Genomic DNA, 18,374 nt, shown 5'->3' with positions numbered 1-18,374 from the left:
TGTATTCACTATCTTAAATTCTAGATTTAAGTCCAGATGATACTAAGGATGTTAAACACAATTCCCTGAGTTCCTAGTACATCATAGCTATACCTGGCAGAGTGAAAGGTTGAGAAAGATTTACTTTGAAAAATTTACAAATTAATAGGGGAAAAAAATTACCCAATGGAGCAGTAAGTATCCTCTTCACAATTCTAGTTTCCAAAACCAATGAATGATGTGCAATGAAGAAAAGTAACTTTTTTTTTTTTGTTATAAAGCTAATGATGGAAAGAGACTAAAAGGAAAGGAGAATTTAAAACAAATGATAGGAATCCAAAGTTTTAACCCGCCTTCTCTGTTCTGCCCTAAAAACACACAGTCATTTCTTACCTGGAAAAGTCCACGTGGTTATGTAAAACTTTACGTCTGGCACTCCAAAATCTAATTGTTCAGAAACCTCATAATGCGTACATACCCAAAGAGGTAACAAAGTGTTCATGCGCATTGAGGGTCTTCATGCATCGCTTGTTCTTGTAATCCCATACACGTAGGGTCTTGTCATCAGCACAACTCAAAATAAACTTTCCCCCAGAATGGAACAGAACTCCACGTACCCAGTTATCATGACCCACCTTGAAAACAAAAAAGTATTTGACTCAGTAAAAAGAAAATTTGTTTAAAGAGCATCCATAAAATGATGTTATTACACTGAAACTATATACATTAAAACACCAAAGCCACAAAAAAAAAGATTTTATGGGAATTAAAAAAAATAAAAAGTTATAAAGAACATTAATGGGGTGCCTGCAGGTGACATGGAGGTCAGCATGCTGAATCCCACATGGCCAGTGGTGAGGTTCAAGTCCTGGACTCAGGGACTTAAAAAACATGCTAGGTGATTATGAGTGAGTGCCCAAAATTCTGAGAGGAGGAAAAATAAAGAATTGCATCATGGCTACCATCCTAAGTTTTTTCTTTTCTTGCTTTCCCTGTTTATCTTTTTTCCTATTGTTTCTTGCAAACATGTGCCCTATAGCAAAGTGGACCTTCTTTTTTAGAAGACAGGGTCTTGGGGACCAGCTGATGGGTGTAATGGTAATGTTGCTGGACTCCCATGCAGTCGACCATGGTTCAAATTTGGACTCAGCGACTTAAAAACTCAAGCCGGGAGACCAGCAGATGGCATAATGGTTACATCGCTGGACTACCATGTAGTCAACCACAGTTTGAGTCCCAGACATGGCGACTTAAAACATGCCGGGCATGTGTATGTGTGTGTGTGTGTGTATCCAAAATCCTTAGAGGAGAATGGAGAAGAAGGGACTGTGGAGTGGCCATCCCTCCTAGGGGATGATTTCTCATTTTCTGTTTCTCTGGCAAGCACACATGCCCTATAGCAAAAATCTCTCTCAAAACAAAACAAAAAACAAAAACAAAAACTCACACTGGGCAGGTGTGTCTGCATGCCCAAAATCCTGAGAGGAGAATAGAGAAGGGATTGCTGCATGGCCTCCTTCCCCGGTGGGTGACTTCTTGCTTTCTGTCTCTTCTGGTGAGTGCACGGCCCTATAGCAAAAATCTCTCTCAAAAAAAATGACAAGGTCTTGGGTCCAGCAGGTGACACAGAAGTTAAGGCAAATGAATTCCACATAGTCAACTGAGTGGTTCAAGTCCTAGACCCTGAGGCTTGAAATGCACACCAGGCACATGTGTATACATGCCCAAAATCCAGAGAGGAGAATGGAAGAGAAGGGACTATAGTATGGCCATAACTCCCGGAGGGGTAATTTCTTGCCCTTTCTCTCTCTATATATTCATCTCTCTCTGGCAAGTACATACGCCCTATAGAAAACTAAAAAACAAATAAATAAAAAAAAAAAGACAATAAAGACAAGGTCTTGCCATGTCTCAATTCTTCTATCTCAGCCTCTAAGTAGCTGGGACTATTTATAGTGCCCAATCTTTAGGGTGGGCTAGAATCAATCCCAGGTCTCCTGCGTGGTCTCAGCCTGCTGGTTGAGCAGAAGTGCCAACCAGGCCACTTTCTCACTTTAGCTACAGATGATCTTTTCTAACAGCAACACTGCATAACTGAACTCTGCTTAGAACACTATTAGAGAGGGCTGGTAAGTGGCATGGTGTTTGAGGTGCTGGACTACCACATAGCCAACTCGGTCTGGACCTGGTAGCTTGCTTTCTCATTTTCTCTCTTTCTCTCTGGTGAGCACACATGCCCTATGCAAATTAAAAATAAGTAAATAATTAAAAAAAAAATACTATTAGGTGGTTGGAAAAATCATGACACATTTTGAACAGAAAAACATAGAAAAATACATCATAATTTTCTGACGATTCAATATTAAGAGGAGGGCTTAATTTTCTAACCATATCCTGATGATGCTTCCACATGTGTCTGTTACCCACTGCAGATAGTCATTTCAAGGCATCTAAGCACCTAAAGAACCTTTAAACAAATGTGATGCCAAATTATAAAAACTGCTACTGGGATAATATCCACAGACACCTGTGGAACTTTTTAGGCAAACAAGAATGTCCTTAATCCCTTAAGAGCATTCTATCTTCCCTCATACGAAAATCTAGATGCTCCCAAAATGAAAAAAGCATTTCTAATTCATAAAGCTAGAATTGCTAATTCCAGAATGGAAAATTACACTGTGTGAACAAAAACATAACATTAAAAAATTAATAAAAATACAGTGAAAAAGAATATATATATATGTATATGGTTTGCTATAGGACATGTATGCTCTCCAGAGACAGAGAGAGAGGAGACAGAGAAAGTGAGAAATCACCCAATAGAGATATAGTCATGTTGCAGTCAGTTCTCCATTTTCCTCTGGGGATTCTGGGCACACACAAGCCACTGTGATTTTCAAGCCACTGGGTCTGGGACTTGAAGCAGTTAGTTGTATAGTACCCAGTAGCTTCAGCATCGCAACACTCTTTAAAAATAAGAGTCTTTGGCCAGCAGGTGGCATGGTGGTCAAGGCACTAAACACTCCCACATGGCCAACCACAGTTCGAGTCCTAGACATGGTGGCTTGTTTTATTACTTTTCTTCTCTCTCTGTGTCTGTCTTTCTCTGGTCAAATTAAAATAAACGAATGAATAAAATTAAACCTTAAAACAAAAGAGTCTATAAGAATGCTGTTTCTCTTCTACAGGAGAAAATATAATATTTTTAAAGACACAGTGAGTTAGGATGGCTCCCCACTCAGCAAAGACTAGCTTTGCACCCTTTTTTTTTTGGGGGGGGGGAGGAGAGGTTTTCACTATAGGGCACGTGCACTTGCCAAACAGACAGAGAGAGACAGAAAGCAAGAAATCACCCCCAGGGGGGATGGCTATGCCGCAATCCCTTTTCCTCCATTCTCCTCTCGGGATCTTTGGCACGCACACACACGTGCCCAGTGTGAGTTTTAAGCCACTGGGTCTGGGACGCGAACCATGGTCGACTACGTGGGAGTCCAGCGACATTAGCCATCACGCCAATTGGTGGTCCCACTTTGTACCTTTAAAAAAAAAAATTTTTTTTTGAGAGATTTTTACTATAGGGAGCATGCGTGTGCCAGAAAGACAGAAAGAGACAGAGAGACAGAAAGCAAGAAATCACCCCACAGGGGGGATGGACATGCCACAATCCCTTCTCCTCCATTCTCTTCTTGGGATCTTGGGCATGCATGCACACATGCCTGGCATGAGTTTTAAGCCACCGTGTCTGTGACTCGAACCACGGTGGACTACAAGGGAGTCCAGCGACATAGCCATTATGCCAACTGCTAGTCCCTTTTTTTTTTTTTTAAAAAAAGATTTTTGCCATAGGATGTGTGCACTTGCTTGATAGAAAGAGACAGAGAGAGAGACAGTGAGAGTTTTAAAGTGAGAAATCACCCTCCAGGGAAATGGCCACATAGCAATCCCTTTTTCTCCAATCTCCTGGGATTTTGGGCATACAAGTACACATGCCCAGTGTGATTTTTTTTTTTTTTTAAAGAATTATTTTATTTAACTTGTCTGGGACTCGAACCATGGTCAGCCATGTAGGGATTCAGCGCCTTTAACCACCATGCCACCTGACAGCCCCACCCAGTGTGATTTTCAAGCTGCCAAGTCTGGGACTCAAATCAAAGCCATCCATGTGGGAATCCCAATGCCTAAACCACTATGTCACCCATTGGCCCCGCTTTACACATTATTATGACATGAGAGTTCACAGAAGTACCTTTCACATCACTATAATAACAAAAGATGAAAGTGCAAAGAAAAACATCTTTATAAAGTTATTGTAAAGTTCAGAATAAGTCAGATTTAATAAGACATTACAAGGCATCTGATTCCACAGTGAATGCAAAAGCAACAGTGAGATTGTGATTATGCAACTTACCAGGGTCATAAGGCACATGCCAGTACTGACATCCCACATCTTAATAGTCTTGTCTCTGGATCCAGACAGCAAGAATGGCCCAGGTTTGCCACTTTTTTTAGTCTGCAGAGAACATAAAAGTGAAGTTTCCTATGCAAGAAGTTAGGTAAATACCTTAGATAGTCTCTACCTACTAATGATATTTATTTCCAATTTTGTAAAAGTGCAATTTGTTTTTATCTATTGAAATCTAGAAGTCTTTTGATGCTAAACCAATGCTATACAGAAATGAACCCAGATAACATAAAAATAAAACCTCCACTTAGATTAAGACTCATTGGCTATAATACCAGTTGTCATCAGGAAGAATTTAAAATGGTTTAATAAAGCTTTTATTAAAAAATAAAGTTGAGCCTGAATAAAACTTATGGTAATACAGTGAGTAATGACCACTAAAGGCCATTAAAAAGAATGAAATGTGATGGGCTAGCCAAAACAGAGATCCTAATAGAAGCCTCATTTAGAAAAGGAACTGGAATGCATAAGAGGAACACAGGGATTTCTTTCCTTTGTTCATTAAAGTGTAGTTTAAAAATCCATGACGGAAATGCCTTTTTATAAAAAGAGATGTGGTTCAGCCAGCCTCATAGCCTAATGGTTAAGAGAGCTGGATTCCATGTGGCCAACTGCAGTTCAAATCCTGGCCTGGCAAAACAAAACAAAACAAAAACAGGCCAGGTACATGTATATGGGTGGCCACAGTAGGACAAAGGAACAGGAAAGAAAAAGACTGCAGAGTGATCATGCCCCACGGGAGTGGGCAGTGTACTTTCTCTCTCCCTCCCTCCCATGTGCCTTATGGCAATTTAAGGAAAAAGAAATATGGTCAATGTTGGCCCATACAATTTATTTATAGGAATAACATTCCATGATTTTTAAAACTAATCATAAATAAAGTTTTTCATTTTAAAAATTTTGGAGAGGTTTTTTTGGTTTTGTTTGTTTTTGCTATAGGGCGTGTGCGCTCGCCAGACAGAGAGAGAGAGACAGAAAGCAAGAAATCACCCCCCAGGGGGGATGGCCACGCCGCAATCCCTTCTCCTCCATTCTCCTCTCGGGATCTTGGGCACGCACGCACACGCGCCCGGCATGAGTTTTAAGCCACCGGGTCCGGGACGCGAACCACGGTCGACTACGTGGGAGTCCAGCGACAGCCATCACGCTAACTGCTGGTCCCTCATTTTAAAAATTTTGGCGAGCGCATGCGCATGCGCCCTATAGCGAAAACCTCTCCAAAAAAAAAAAAAAAAAAGTAAAAAAATTTTGGGACAAGCAGTTGACATTAATGGCTACATTGCTGGACTCCCATGTAGTCAAATACAGTTCGAGTCCCAAACCCGGTGGCTTAAATTCATGCCGGGTGCGTATGCGTGCATGCCCAAGATCCTGAGAGGAGAATGGAGAAGGAACTGCGGCATGGTCATCTTCCTTGGGGGGTGATTTCTCACTTTCTGTCTCTCTGTTTTTCTGGCGAGCACAAGCACCCTACAGCAAAAACCTCTCATATTTTGTTTGTTTGTTTGTTTTGCCGAGGCTAGCAGATGGTGTAGTAAGGTGGTTAAGGTGCTAGATTCCTACAAAGTTAACCACAGTTCAAGTCCTGAACCCAATGGCTTGAAAATCATAATTGGCACATGTGTGTGCATGCCCAAAATCCCAAGAGGGAACAGGAGACGGTAATACAGTGGCCCTCTCCCTCTGGGGAGTGATTTCTTAGTTTCCTTCTGTCTCTGTCTCTCTGGTGAGTGCACATGCCCTATGGCAAAAACCTATTAAAAATTTTTTTCCCCATGGGGTGCATGTGCTCACTAGAAGTGGGAGTGGAGGGGAGAAGAAAAATACATCTGATGTGCTTCTCAAGTCTGAGTCCAGGACTCATAAATTGTGTGATTGGATACGTAGGATCCAGTAGCCTTACCCACCATGACACTGGCTAGCCTCCCTTACACATTAAAAAAAAAATTTTTTTTAGAGAGAGCATTTTTGCTATATGACGTGTACACTCACCGGAGAGACAGAAAGTGAGAAATCACTCCCCAGGGGGGATGATCATGCACCAATCCCTTCTCCACCATTCTTCTCTCAGGATTTTAAGCATGCACATATAAGCACCTGGTGTGAGTTTTAAGCCACCGGGTCCACAACTCAAACCATGGTTGACTACACAGGAGTACAGTGATGTAACCATTACACCATCTGCTGGCCCCTCCTTTTACATTTTAAAATAAATTTTATAAAACCAAACAGTCTAGGGAACCAGCAGTTAGCATAATGGCTATGTCACTGGACTCGCACGTAGTCGACCGTGGTTCATGTCCCGGACCCGGTGGCTTAGAACTCACGCCGGGCGCGTGTGCGTGCGTGCCCAAGATCCCGAGAGGAGAATGGAGGAGAAGGGATGGCGGTGTGACCATCCTCCCTGGGGGGTGATTTCTCGCTTTCTGTCTCTATGTCTCTCTCTCTCTCTGTCTGGCGAGTGCACGCGCCCTATAGCAAAAATCTCTCCAAAAACAAACAAACAAACAAACAAAAAACAAAAAAACAACTCTCAATTTCTAGTCATGTTCTAAGATTTTGTTTTACTATTATTTTTATATTGAATTAAAAAAATCTTAACTGTAGTTTGTTCTGTGCTTAAAACTTTTTGTTTCATTGGATTTAATGTTGATATCTCGTTGTTTTTTTTTTTTTTTTTTAACAGAGGTTTTTGCTATAGGGCACATGCGCTCGCCATTACGTTAACTGCTGGTCCCCCAATCCAAAGCTCAAATCGTGGTTGGCCGCGTGGGAGTCCAGTGCCTGAACCATTATACCACCTGCTTGCCCCCGAGGCGAGTTTTATTACATTTCTTCATGACTTTTAATTTGTACTCTTTTTGATTTCAGTCTTTTTTTTTTTTTTTTGAGAGGTTTTCACTATATGGCGCATGTGCTCATCAGACAGACAGAGACATAGAGAAGCGAGAAATCACCCCCCAGGGGGGATGGTCACGCCACAATCCCTTCTCCGTTCTCCTCTCGGGATCTTGGGCATGCATGCACATGCGCCTGGCGTGAGTTCTAAGCCACAGGGTCTGGGACACGAACCACGGTCGACTACGTGGGAGTCCAGTGACATACTCATTATGCTAACTGCTGGTTCCCTTGATTTCAGTCTTTATGATGGTTAGTATCTTAAAAATAGGGCTAAGCACATGTCTGGGAGACTAGAATTTTATTTATCTGGGTAATTTTTTACAAGTTACCAGGATGGCCTATAGCTGAAACATTTTGAAGGTTATAACCAAGAGATGTAAATACTGGGAGGTAAAGGAGGAATGGTCTTGGTCAATAAGGAAATCCACTGAGTCTAGTTAATATCTCAAGCTATTTCAGGTTCACATTCCTTTTTTCTTTTTTTTGAGAGATTTTTGCTATAGGCATGTGCACTTGCTGGAGAGACAGAGACAGAAAGTGGGAAATCGCCCCTAAGGGAGATGGCCACACCATAATCCCTTTCCCTTGGGATTTTGGGCATGCACACATGTATACCTGGTGTGAGTTTTAAGCCTCTGGGTCCGGGACTCAAACTGTGGCTGACTACATGGGAGTCCAGTGATGTAACCATTACACCATCTCCTGGTCCCTTCAGGTTCGTATTTCTGTGAAAGTCATAAGTTTCGTTTCCTTATGGCACTGACTCAGGTAGACTGAATCTTCTGTTTTCAACACAAACTGTCCTGTTTTGGGATCTATCAGCTTCCTTAAAGTTGGACTTTGGTGATGTGACATTTTAGCATGTGTAGCACCATGATGGTCTGGTCTGTTGCAACTTCGAAGAGAAACTTATTTCAAACAGTAATTCGTGTCATTTTTATTGAACATTAGCATGGCAAAAAAATTCCACGTTTGGGTTGTTATTTTCTGAGCATCAACACTAGTACCTAGCACATTTATTTAAACAATGTGTGACCTCAAGAATAACTTACTGATTCTTGACTGAAAGGTATGACCCAAGAATTCTATATCTAGTTGAGTTATCTTCCAACTGAAATGGTAACAGAAAGTAATCTTTAAAAAATGTACTATCTGGGGATCAACAGATGGCGTAATGGTTATGTCGCTGGACTCCCATGTAGTCAACCGCAGTTCGTGCCCTGGACCCGGTGGCTTAAACTCATGCTGGGCACGTGTGCGTGCCTGCTCAAGATCCCGAGAGGAGAATGGAGGAGAGGGGATTGTGGAGTGGCCATGCCCCCTGGGGGAGTGATTTCTTGCTCTGTCTCTGTCTTTCTGAGGAGCGCACATGCCCTATAGCAAAAACCTCTCAAAAAACAAAAACAAAAACCCAACAAACAAAAAAACCCAACAGAACAAAACAAATGTACTATCTGATAAAAATTACTTAAGGGCTACCTAGGTGGTATGATGGTTGAGGCAGCTGGTTCCCACACGATCAACTCCAAGTTTTGAGTCGTGGACCTAATGGCTTGGAAAACATGCCAGGCACATGTGTGTGGCCCAAAATCCTGAGAGGAGAGTGCAGGAGGAGGGACTGCAGCAGGATCATCCCCCTGGGGAGGTGCTTTCTCACCCCCTCTCTTTCTTCAGCCAGCATTTGCACCCTATAACAATTTTTTTTTAATTACGTGAATTTATAATTCAGCTAATCAAAGAATTAAACAAAAGAAGAAATCATGCATAACTAGAGAAAATGTAAACAGTGAGTTATCAAGGGACCAGCAGTTAGCATAATGGCTGTGTCACTGAACTCCCATGTAGTCAACTGTGGTTCAAGTCCTGGACCCGGTGGCTTAAACTCACACCGGGCGCGTGTGTGTGCGTGCCTAAGATCCCGAGAGGAGAATGGAGGAGAAAGGACTGCGGTGGGAGTTTTAAGCCTCTAGATCTGGGACTCAAACTGTGGTCAACTACGTGGGAGTCCAGTGACATAACCATTATGCCATCTACTGGTCCCACTCCCAGCATGATTTTCAAGCTGCCAGGCCTAGGACTTGAACTGTGGGTGACCATGTGGGAATCCAGCACCTTAACTTCCATGCCACCTGTTGGCCCTCTGATACACTCTTATAACAATGATAGTTCTTATCAACTTAAATGATCACTTTCACTTTTCAGGAGAGTCCCTCATCCTCATCATGTATCAAGTCAAAGGTCAGGTGACAACAATAAGACTCCTGGTTTAAAAGCATAAACATGTTTACATGTTGGGAAGAGTAAGAAGAACTTCAGAATTCTGAAATACAGATTTTAAAATGCATTAACAGCCCTGAAATTGAGAATCAGAAAAATTATTTAAGATTCTAAGATACCAGCAATGAAATAATAAAATGGTACAGTACCTCAGATCCTGTTGCTTCAGAGATGGAAGAATATGAGCTTTCTGGAGCCCAGGAAATGCATTCTACCACATGCTCATGTTCTCGAAGCTCGGCCTTGCATTCCTTTGTTGCTACGACCCATACACGCACAGTCTGGTCATTGGAACAGCTGGCTATCAGAGTGCCATCCTGATTTGGCCGTACCATACGTACCCATTCTCTATGTCCCGTGAATGTCTTCACACAGTAGCTGTCAATATGAATTATGTTGAGAATGACAATCATTAGGAGGACACTTCCCAGAAGTTAACACAAAATAACTATGCACTGGGATGAAGAGAATGCACCAAGTTAGAGAAATTGAGTCCAAGTCAACAAGTAAATGCATAATACTGGTTAGTAAGACAGGGACAGGTCAGAAAGTCAAGTATTGGTCAAAATAAGTGAGTATCATCAAGGACCTACCCAATTCAACAAAGTCTAGAAAGTAAAAGATATATAGTGATAAAATAATTGAAAACTAATATATATAATAAACTTAGCAAAAATATTTCTGGCCATGTTGGTGAAAAAATATGCCCTACTAAACCTGGGTAAAATGGTAGGTTAAGGTTTTATTATAACAACTAAGTATAATTCTTAGCACAACCAAATTCATCCTAATGGAGCATACCACCAGCAACATTATTTAAATTTTAATTTAAACCTACAGAGAGATCACCTAACGTAAGACCATAGAGAGAACAAGTCATATAGAATTTTCTTTTTTATTTTGGGCGGGGGGGAGGAGTTGTTGCTATAGGGCATGTGCACTCGCCAGACAGAGAGAGAAAGCAAAAAATCACCCCCTAGTGGGGATGGCCACACCACAATCCCTTCTCCTCCATTCTCCTCTCAGGATCTTGGGCACACACACACACGTGCCCAGTGTGAGTTTAAGACACCGGGTCCAGGGCTCAAACCACGGTCCAACTACATGAGAGTCCAGCGACGTAGCCATTATGCCATCTGCTGGTCCCTAGAAATAGTTCTTTAGAACAGAGAGATTCTCTCACTTAGAGATCAAACTCGGTTTTAAAGTATTATCATGCAACTGTTATAGTTGGCATTCGAAGTTAAAGCCAAAATTACTGTAACACTCACAACACAATATTTTTCTTTTTAATCTCTCATTAGGTGATGCCTTTTCTTTTTTCAGGTTTTTGCTATAGGGTGTGTATGCTCGCCAGAGAGAGATGGAAACAGAGATAAGGAAAATGACAGATCATCCCCTAGGGGAGGATGGCCACAATCCCTTCTCCTTCATTCTCCTCTTGGGATTTTGGGCACATGCACACACCCACACACCCAGCATGAATTTCATGTCACCAGGTCCAGGACATGAATCTTAGTGGGCCATGTGAGAGTCCAGTGCCGTAACCACCACACCACCTGCTGGCCTCTCAGCTAATGCTTTTTCAGCTAACTCTACTTACCCAGTTTGCACTTCCCACATTTTTATAGTTTTATCCCTTGAGGCAGACACTATGTGATCTCCATTGGGCATGATGGCTACTGAGGAAACATTGTGGTCGTGGCCTAAAATACAGAACACAGTAATATATTAAGTGAAACACCACCAAGAGCAATAAAACCTCAATTTATCATGGGATTTTACCACAGGATTTCAAACATTATGGCAAGTTCTAAATATACTGAGTGTTACATAAATTTGGTAAGAAACCTGGACTTATACAAAAAGTTAAAAAATAAGTAACTTGAAACACTCCCCAAGAAAACAGCTCTATTTATGATTGATTTTTTTTTTTTTTGAAAGGTCTTCGCTATAGGGTGCGAGTGCTTGCCAGATAGAGACAGAGAGACAGAAAGCGAGAAACCACCGCCCAGGGGGATAGCCACGCCACAATCCTTTCTCCTCCATTCTCCTCTTGGGATCTTGGGCACGCACATACGCACATGCGCCTGGTGTTGAGTTTAAGCCACCTGGTCAGGGACTCGAACCATGGCCGACTACATGGGAGTCCAGCGACATAGTCATTACACTAATTGCTGGTCCCTACGATTAAGTTTTTAAATAAGATTTAATTCCATTTGTTATTATTTTTTAATCTGCCCATGGAGAGACAGAGAGAGAAAGAAAGGGAAAGGGAGAAGGCAGGCCACCAGATCTGGGACTCAAATTATGGTCGGTCACGTGGGAATCCAAAGCCTTTAGCCAAAACGCCAACTCTCTGCCCCTTTATGATTAAACTTCAACCTGTACAACATTATTTAAAAATAATAAGACATTAGCATTATCATCATTTGAATATATTCAAACACTGTACTAAGTCTGAATGTTAATATTAAAAAAACACAGTTTCCTATAGTTGATATTCCTTATTATTATTAATTTTGGAGAAGTTTTTGATATAGGGTGCATGTGCTCACCAAAGAGACAGAGATAGAAAGCGAGGAATCACCCCCCAGGGGGGATAGCCATGCCACAATCCCTTCTCCTCCATTCGCCTCTTAGAATCTTGGGCACACACATACATGAACAGGGCATGAGTTTAAGCCACCGGATCCGGGACTCAAACCACGGTCGACTACATGAGAGTTCAGTGACATAGCCATTACGCTAACTGCTCGTCCCATATTCCTTTTTTTTTTTTTAAAGAACTATTTATTTAATTCCATTTGTTATTATTATTTTTAATTTTGACCAGAGACAGACAGAGTGTGAAAGGGAAAGCGAGAAAGGAAGCCACCAGGTCTGGGACTCGAACTGCAGTAGGCCATGTGGGAATCCAGTAACCTTAACCACAATGCCACCTGCTGGCCCCCCTATGGTTGATATTCTAAGATATAAGAAAGAAAAAAGATTTATACAACTAAACAGAATGGTTAAGGAAATTGGATCTGCTTCTCTATTTAAAAGAGAAGTCAAGGAGCCAGCAGGTGGTGTAGTGGTTATGGTGCTAGACTCCCACAGGGCCAATTGCAGTCTGAGTACAGGACTCAGTGACTTGCAAATTATACTAAGTACATGTGCGCTCATGCCTAAAATTCCAGGAGAAGGGACAGCAGCATGGCCATCCCCTCAGGGGGTGATTTCTTACTCTCCCTCTCACTGTCTTTCTGTTTCTCTCCAGCGAGTATACATGCCCTATGGCAAAAATAAATAATAAATAAAACAGTGGTCTAGAATTATTTCTTTGTTCTTAATGTTCATGTGGGTAAAAAAAATATGTATCATTCCATATACATTATTTACACTTTTAATTAGCAATCCTTTGTAGGAAAAGCCTCAGGAAGTCCTCATCAATAAATGATTTCAAGGTATATACAACAGCTAGGAAATACTTTAATTGGTAAAGTTTCCTAATACATTTAAATTTTGGGAAAAACACAAGCTGCAAAATATGCCCTTTATATAATCACGTAGCTCACTTGTGTGAGGTTTTTTTTTTGGAGAGGTTTTTGCTATAGGGCGTTGTGTGCTCACCAGAAAGACAGACAGAGACAGAAAGTGAGAAATCACGCCTAGGGGGGATGACCACGCCGCAATCCCTTCTCCTCCGCTCTCCTCTCAGGATCTTGGGCACGCACGCACAAGCGCCCAGTGTGTTTAAGCCACCAGGTCTGGGACTCGAACCATGGTTGACTACGTGGGAGTCCAGTGACGTAGCCACATAGCTGTTCCCGGTAAATATTTTTTTTAACTGTCAGAGGGTGCATGTAATTGCCAGACAGACACTGGGAGAAAGTAACCTCTAATGGAGTGTGGTCACAATTCAATCCCTTCTTGGGGCATGCATGCATGCACATGTGTCCAGCGTCTTTTCCTTTCTTTCTTTCCTTTTTAAAAGATATTTTTTTTTTTTTTTTTTTTTTGCTACAGGGTGTATGAACTTGCCAGAGAGACATAGAGAGAGAGAGAGAAATGATCCCTCAGGGGGGATGTCCCTTCGCCATTCTCTTCTCGGGACTTTGGGCATACTCCTCACACACAACGCTGGCATAGGTTTCAACTCCACGGGCCCAGGACTGAAATCACAGTAGGCCATATGAGAGTTCAGCACCAACAACCACACCACCTTCTGGCCCCCCAAGCATATTTTTCAAGCTGCTGGAGTTGGGACTCAAACCACAGTCAGTCATGTGGGATCCAGCTCCCTTTAATTATTAGGCTACAAGGCCAGCTAAATTTTAACAACAGTTTATTACTAACAGAGTATGTGTTTCTTATATAAAATCCAAACATTCAAATTCCATGTTTAGGGGCTGGCAGGTGGCGTGGTGGTTAGAGGCAATGGACTCCTTCCCACATGGCCAACCACGGTTTGAGTCCCGGACTTGGTGGCTTGCTTTCTCACTTTCCTCTCTCTTTCACGTGTGCTCTCTCACTCTGTCCCTCTCTGGTCAAATCAAATAAATAAATAAAGCTAAATAAAATAATTACACATTAAAAAAATTCATGTTTAGAAACAACAAAAATTCTTATTTAGTGAACACCTCCTATATGAAAAATGATCTCATTTATGCTCATGACAACTCTATGGTTTAGATATTTAATTTCTTTCATCCATTTTGCAGATAAAAGAGGTTAAAATGGCCTAATGCCATAGGTAAACAAGTAGGAATTTAAACCAAATATCTGATTCCAAAGACTATGCTTTTCCCATAAAAACCACATTGCCTCAGAAAATAGTCTCTACAACAAGACCCAGAAAACAAGCCAACAATGAATGTAATAAATGTGGAACATTTGTAAGTAAGCAAGAGAATGTAGCTTACAGCTTTCAACATACTCTTTCTGGACTTTGGCTTCCCAATTAAGAAAAATGGGGGCAAAAAAACCCCTTCAATTACTTAGTATTTTCTCAAGGATATAATATTAAAAAACCCCTTCAATTACTTAGTATTTTCTGAAGGATATAATATTAATGATCTGACAATTTTTCTTATCCAAAAACACTGGTTAAAATAAATATTTTAAGGGACCAGCAGTTAGCGTAATGGCTATGTTGCTGGACTCCCACGTAGTTGACCGCGGTTCAAGTCTGGGATCCGGTGGCTTAAAACTCACGCCGGGCGTGTGTGCATGTGTGCCCAAGATCCCGAGAAGAGAATGGAGAAGGGATTGTGGCGTGGCCATGGCCCCTGGGGGGTGATTTCTCACTTTCTGTCTCTCTCTGTCTGGTGAGCACACGTGCCCTATAGCAAAAACCTCTTCAAAAAAAAGAAAAAAAAAAACATTTTAAGTAAACCATGAAGAGATATTTAAAATCTTTTAACAGAAATAACTCTCAACTGTGGCTTGTTCAGGGACTGTTTACATCATATGTTCCTCCACAATACAGATGATTAATTATAAGCTGATGTAGGGAATGTGAACACTGTTAGAAGAGAGTATTCTTCGCTCTGAAGTGTCATGCTAGAAACCACTATTAAAGTACTACCCTCTATCCCTTACCGTGCATGGTTCTGATGCATTCAAAGCCCTGAAAATCCCATAGTTTAATGGTCATATCTGCAGAACAGGAAGCCAGAAGCTTGCCACTATGGTCGAATGAAATGTCCTGTACAGAGTCTGTGTGTCCCTTAAGCGTTCGTTCAAAATCTCCAGTCTCGTAATCCCACACCTGTCAAAGGAAGAGAAAGTCAGTTAACACGAGCCCATGACTCTTTTGTCATTTCACATCTGCACTTAGCAGGGCAGTCTGGCACCTTTCTGACTAACGAACTGAACAAGTAACCAAAAGACAGTGGTCTTAGAAATACACATATTTAAGTATAAATTGGGTCTTTTTTCTATAGAGAAGACTGATGTTGTAATTATTAAAATAGATCTCTACCACCACATCTACTAAATATTTATTATGCTAGTAATTAGGTATAGAAAGTCATAAGACAAAGCCCCTCCCCAATCTGACAGCAGGCAACATACATAAATAAGAAAATTTAAGTACCAAAAAAAAAAAAAAAAGTTTCAGGGGGCTAGGATAGGCATTTATATGTACAATATTAAAGGGTACTTAATACAGAAGTACTCAGTTCTACTAGACTGCAGAGCTCAGATGTTTAGGGATCAAGGAAATGCTTTGTAAGATAGAAACTGTTCAGGAATAGAAAATCTACAAAAGCATAAATGGAAGTATTTAGAAAGTTTGTTGAAAATGTCTATTCTGGGCTTTGCAGACTGCTCAAGTTGCCTGCCACCAGCCACGGTCAACCCCATGATGTTGCTGTTGATAGCCTTCCTTTGAGAAAACTTTCATGCTTTGAGCGCTGGAGAGAAGGCCATGCTGCAATCACTTCTCTTCCATTTCTCCTCTTGGGATTTTGGGCATACAAGCACAAGCGCCTGGCGTGAGTTTTTTTTTGTTTTGTTTGATTTTTGTTTTTAAGAATTATTTTATTTACCTTTATTTATTTATTTTAATTTGATCAGAGAGGTACAGAATGAGAGAGAGAGAGTGAGAAAGTAAGCCACCAGGTCCGGGACTCAAATCACGGTTGGCCATGTGGGAGTCCGGCAGCATAACCATTTATACTATCTGCTGGTTTGTAAAGGTTCCTGCTTTCGCAGAATTACTCCAGAGTTTGTGTACAAGGGTGGAGACTGCACACACCATTACAGTACTGGTGGCAAGTCCATCTATGGGAAGAAATTCAATGACGGGTGCTGGCAGGTGGCATGGTGGTTAAGGGCACTGGATTCCCACATGGCTGACGGTGGTTCGAATCCTGGACATGGCTGCTTGCTTTCTTGCTTTCTCTCTCTCATTCTTAGTCTGTCTCCGGTCAAATATTAAAAAATTAATAAAGTTAAATAAAACAATTCCACATTATTGACCGCAGTTAAGAGTCCTAGACGCAGTGGCTTGAAACTCACTCTGGGCGAGTGTGTGTGCATGACCAAAATCCCAAGAGGAGAAGGGATTGCAGCATGGCCATCCCCTCTGGGGGGTGATTTCCTGTTTTCTGTCTCTCCAGTGAGTGCACAGGCCCTATAGCAAAAATCTCTCTATATGAAAAAGAACACAAACTTAACATGTGACCATAATTACAGTAAAAAAAAGAAAAAAAAAGGTTCAACCACTAATATGTAAAAAAGAAGCTATCTTCTAGAAATGTTTTAATAAAAACTTACTGAGACCAGCAGATGGCGTAATGATATGTCACTGGACTCCCATGTAGCCGACCATGGTTCAAGTACTGGACCCAGTGGCTTAAACTGATGCCAGGCGTACGTGCGTGTGTGCCTAAGATCCCAAGAGGAGAATGGAGGAAAAGGGATTGCGGCGTGACCACCCCCCCTGGGGGGTGATTTCTCGCTTTCTGTCTCTATGTCTCTCTCTGTCTGTCTGGCGAGCGCACGCGCCCTACAGTGAAAATCTCTCCAAAAAAAAAAAAAGGAAAAGGGATTGTGGTGTGGCCATCCCTCCTACGGGGTGATTTCTTGCTTTCTGTCTCTCTCTTTCTGGTGAGTGCATGGGCCCTATAGCAAAAACCTCTACTAAAAACAAACAAACAAACAAACAAAAAACTTACTTATCATTACCAATATATATAAAACACTTCTAATTGAAAATAATTACTATGTGTTTAATTTTGTGCACATTTCGTTATACTTATCCTTAACTATTTCAGGCTTTTCTGATGCTAGTGTAAGTGGTTATTTTTAATTTGCAATTATTCACAGCTAGTTTATACTTTCTTTACAATGACCCTGTATACTATGATTCTATTAAATTCAGTCATAGTTTCAGGAGTTTCTGCTGTAGATTTTTTTTTTTTGGGGGGGGTAGGAGGTTTTTGCTATAGGGCATGTACACTCACCAGAAAGACAGAGAGAAACAGAGAGACAGAAAGTGAGAAATCACTCTCCCCAGGGGGAGATGGCCACACTGCAATCTCTTCTCCTCTTGGGATCTTGGGCACACACATCTGACATGAGTTTAAGTCACAGGGTCTGGGGACTCAAATCATGATCGACTACATAGGAGTCCAGCGACACAGCCATTATGTCAAATGCCGGTCCCCGTAGATTCTCTTTCTATTTCTTTTTTTTTTTTAAAGAATTATTTTATTTGGAGTTGGCAGGTGGTTTGGTGGTTAAGGGTGCTGGACTCCCACGTGGCCGATCATAGTTTGAGTCTCAGACGTGGAGGCTTGCTTTCTCACTCCCCCCCTTCTCTCTCTGGTCAAATTAAAACAAATAAATTAAGTTCAATACGATAGTAATAATTATAAAAAGAAAAGAATCATTTTATTTAACTTTACTCAATTTTTATTTTACTTTGACCAGAAAGGGACAGAGAAAGAGAGAGAGGGGAAGGGGGCAGGGGAAAAGCAAGAAAGCAAGCTACCAGGTCTAAGATTTGAACTGCGGTCAACCACATGGTTGTCCAGTGCCCTTAATCACCATGCCACCTGCTGGCCCCTTTGTGGCAGACTCTTTATAATTTTGTATGTACAAGATCATGTGGTCAACAAATAAAGAGTTTCATTTCTTACTTTCCATATGTATGCCTTCTATTTCTCTTCTTTCCTTGCTACAATGGCCAAGATCACTAGTACAATGGTCATATAAGTGGCTGAAACTGGAAATCCTGGCCTTTGTTTCTAATCCTAGCAGG

The 18,374-nt window shown here is 41.4% G+C and overlaps 1 protein-coding gene across 1 annotated transcript in view; it reads right to left on the bottom strand.

Moving 5' to 3' along the window:
* PAFAH1B1 (platelet activating factor acetylhydrolase 1b regulatory subunit 1) overlaps positions 1–18,374 on the bottom strand; it is a 104,814-nt gene that overhangs the window by 3,645 nt on the left and 82,795 nt on the right. Inside the window, exons 6-10 of the mRNA XM_006167568.3 lie at positions 15,206–15,374; positions 11,223–11,325; positions 9,769–9,997; positions 4,388–4,489; positions 458–614 (exon numbers count right to left, since the gene is read on the bottom strand). Coding sequence (XP_006167630.1) covers positions 458–614; positions 4,388–4,489; positions 9,769–9,997; positions 11,223–11,325; positions 15,206–15,374 — 760 coding nt within the window. The remainder of the gene's footprint in view (positions 1–457; positions 615–4,387; positions 4,490–9,768; positions 9,998–11,222; positions 11,326–15,205; positions 15,375–18,374) is intronic.

The sequence above is a fragment of the Tupaia chinensis genome, unplaced genomic scaffold, assembly GCF_000334495.1.
Source record: "Tupaia chinensis unplaced genomic scaffold, TupChi_1.0 Scaffold144899_1, whole genome shotgun sequence".
NCBI lineage: Eukaryota > Metazoa > Chordata > Mammalia > Scandentia > Tupaiidae > Tupaia > Tupaia belangeri.
Note: the sequence above shows the minus strand (reverse complement) of the source record. Positions and strands in the feature narration are given on the sequence as shown.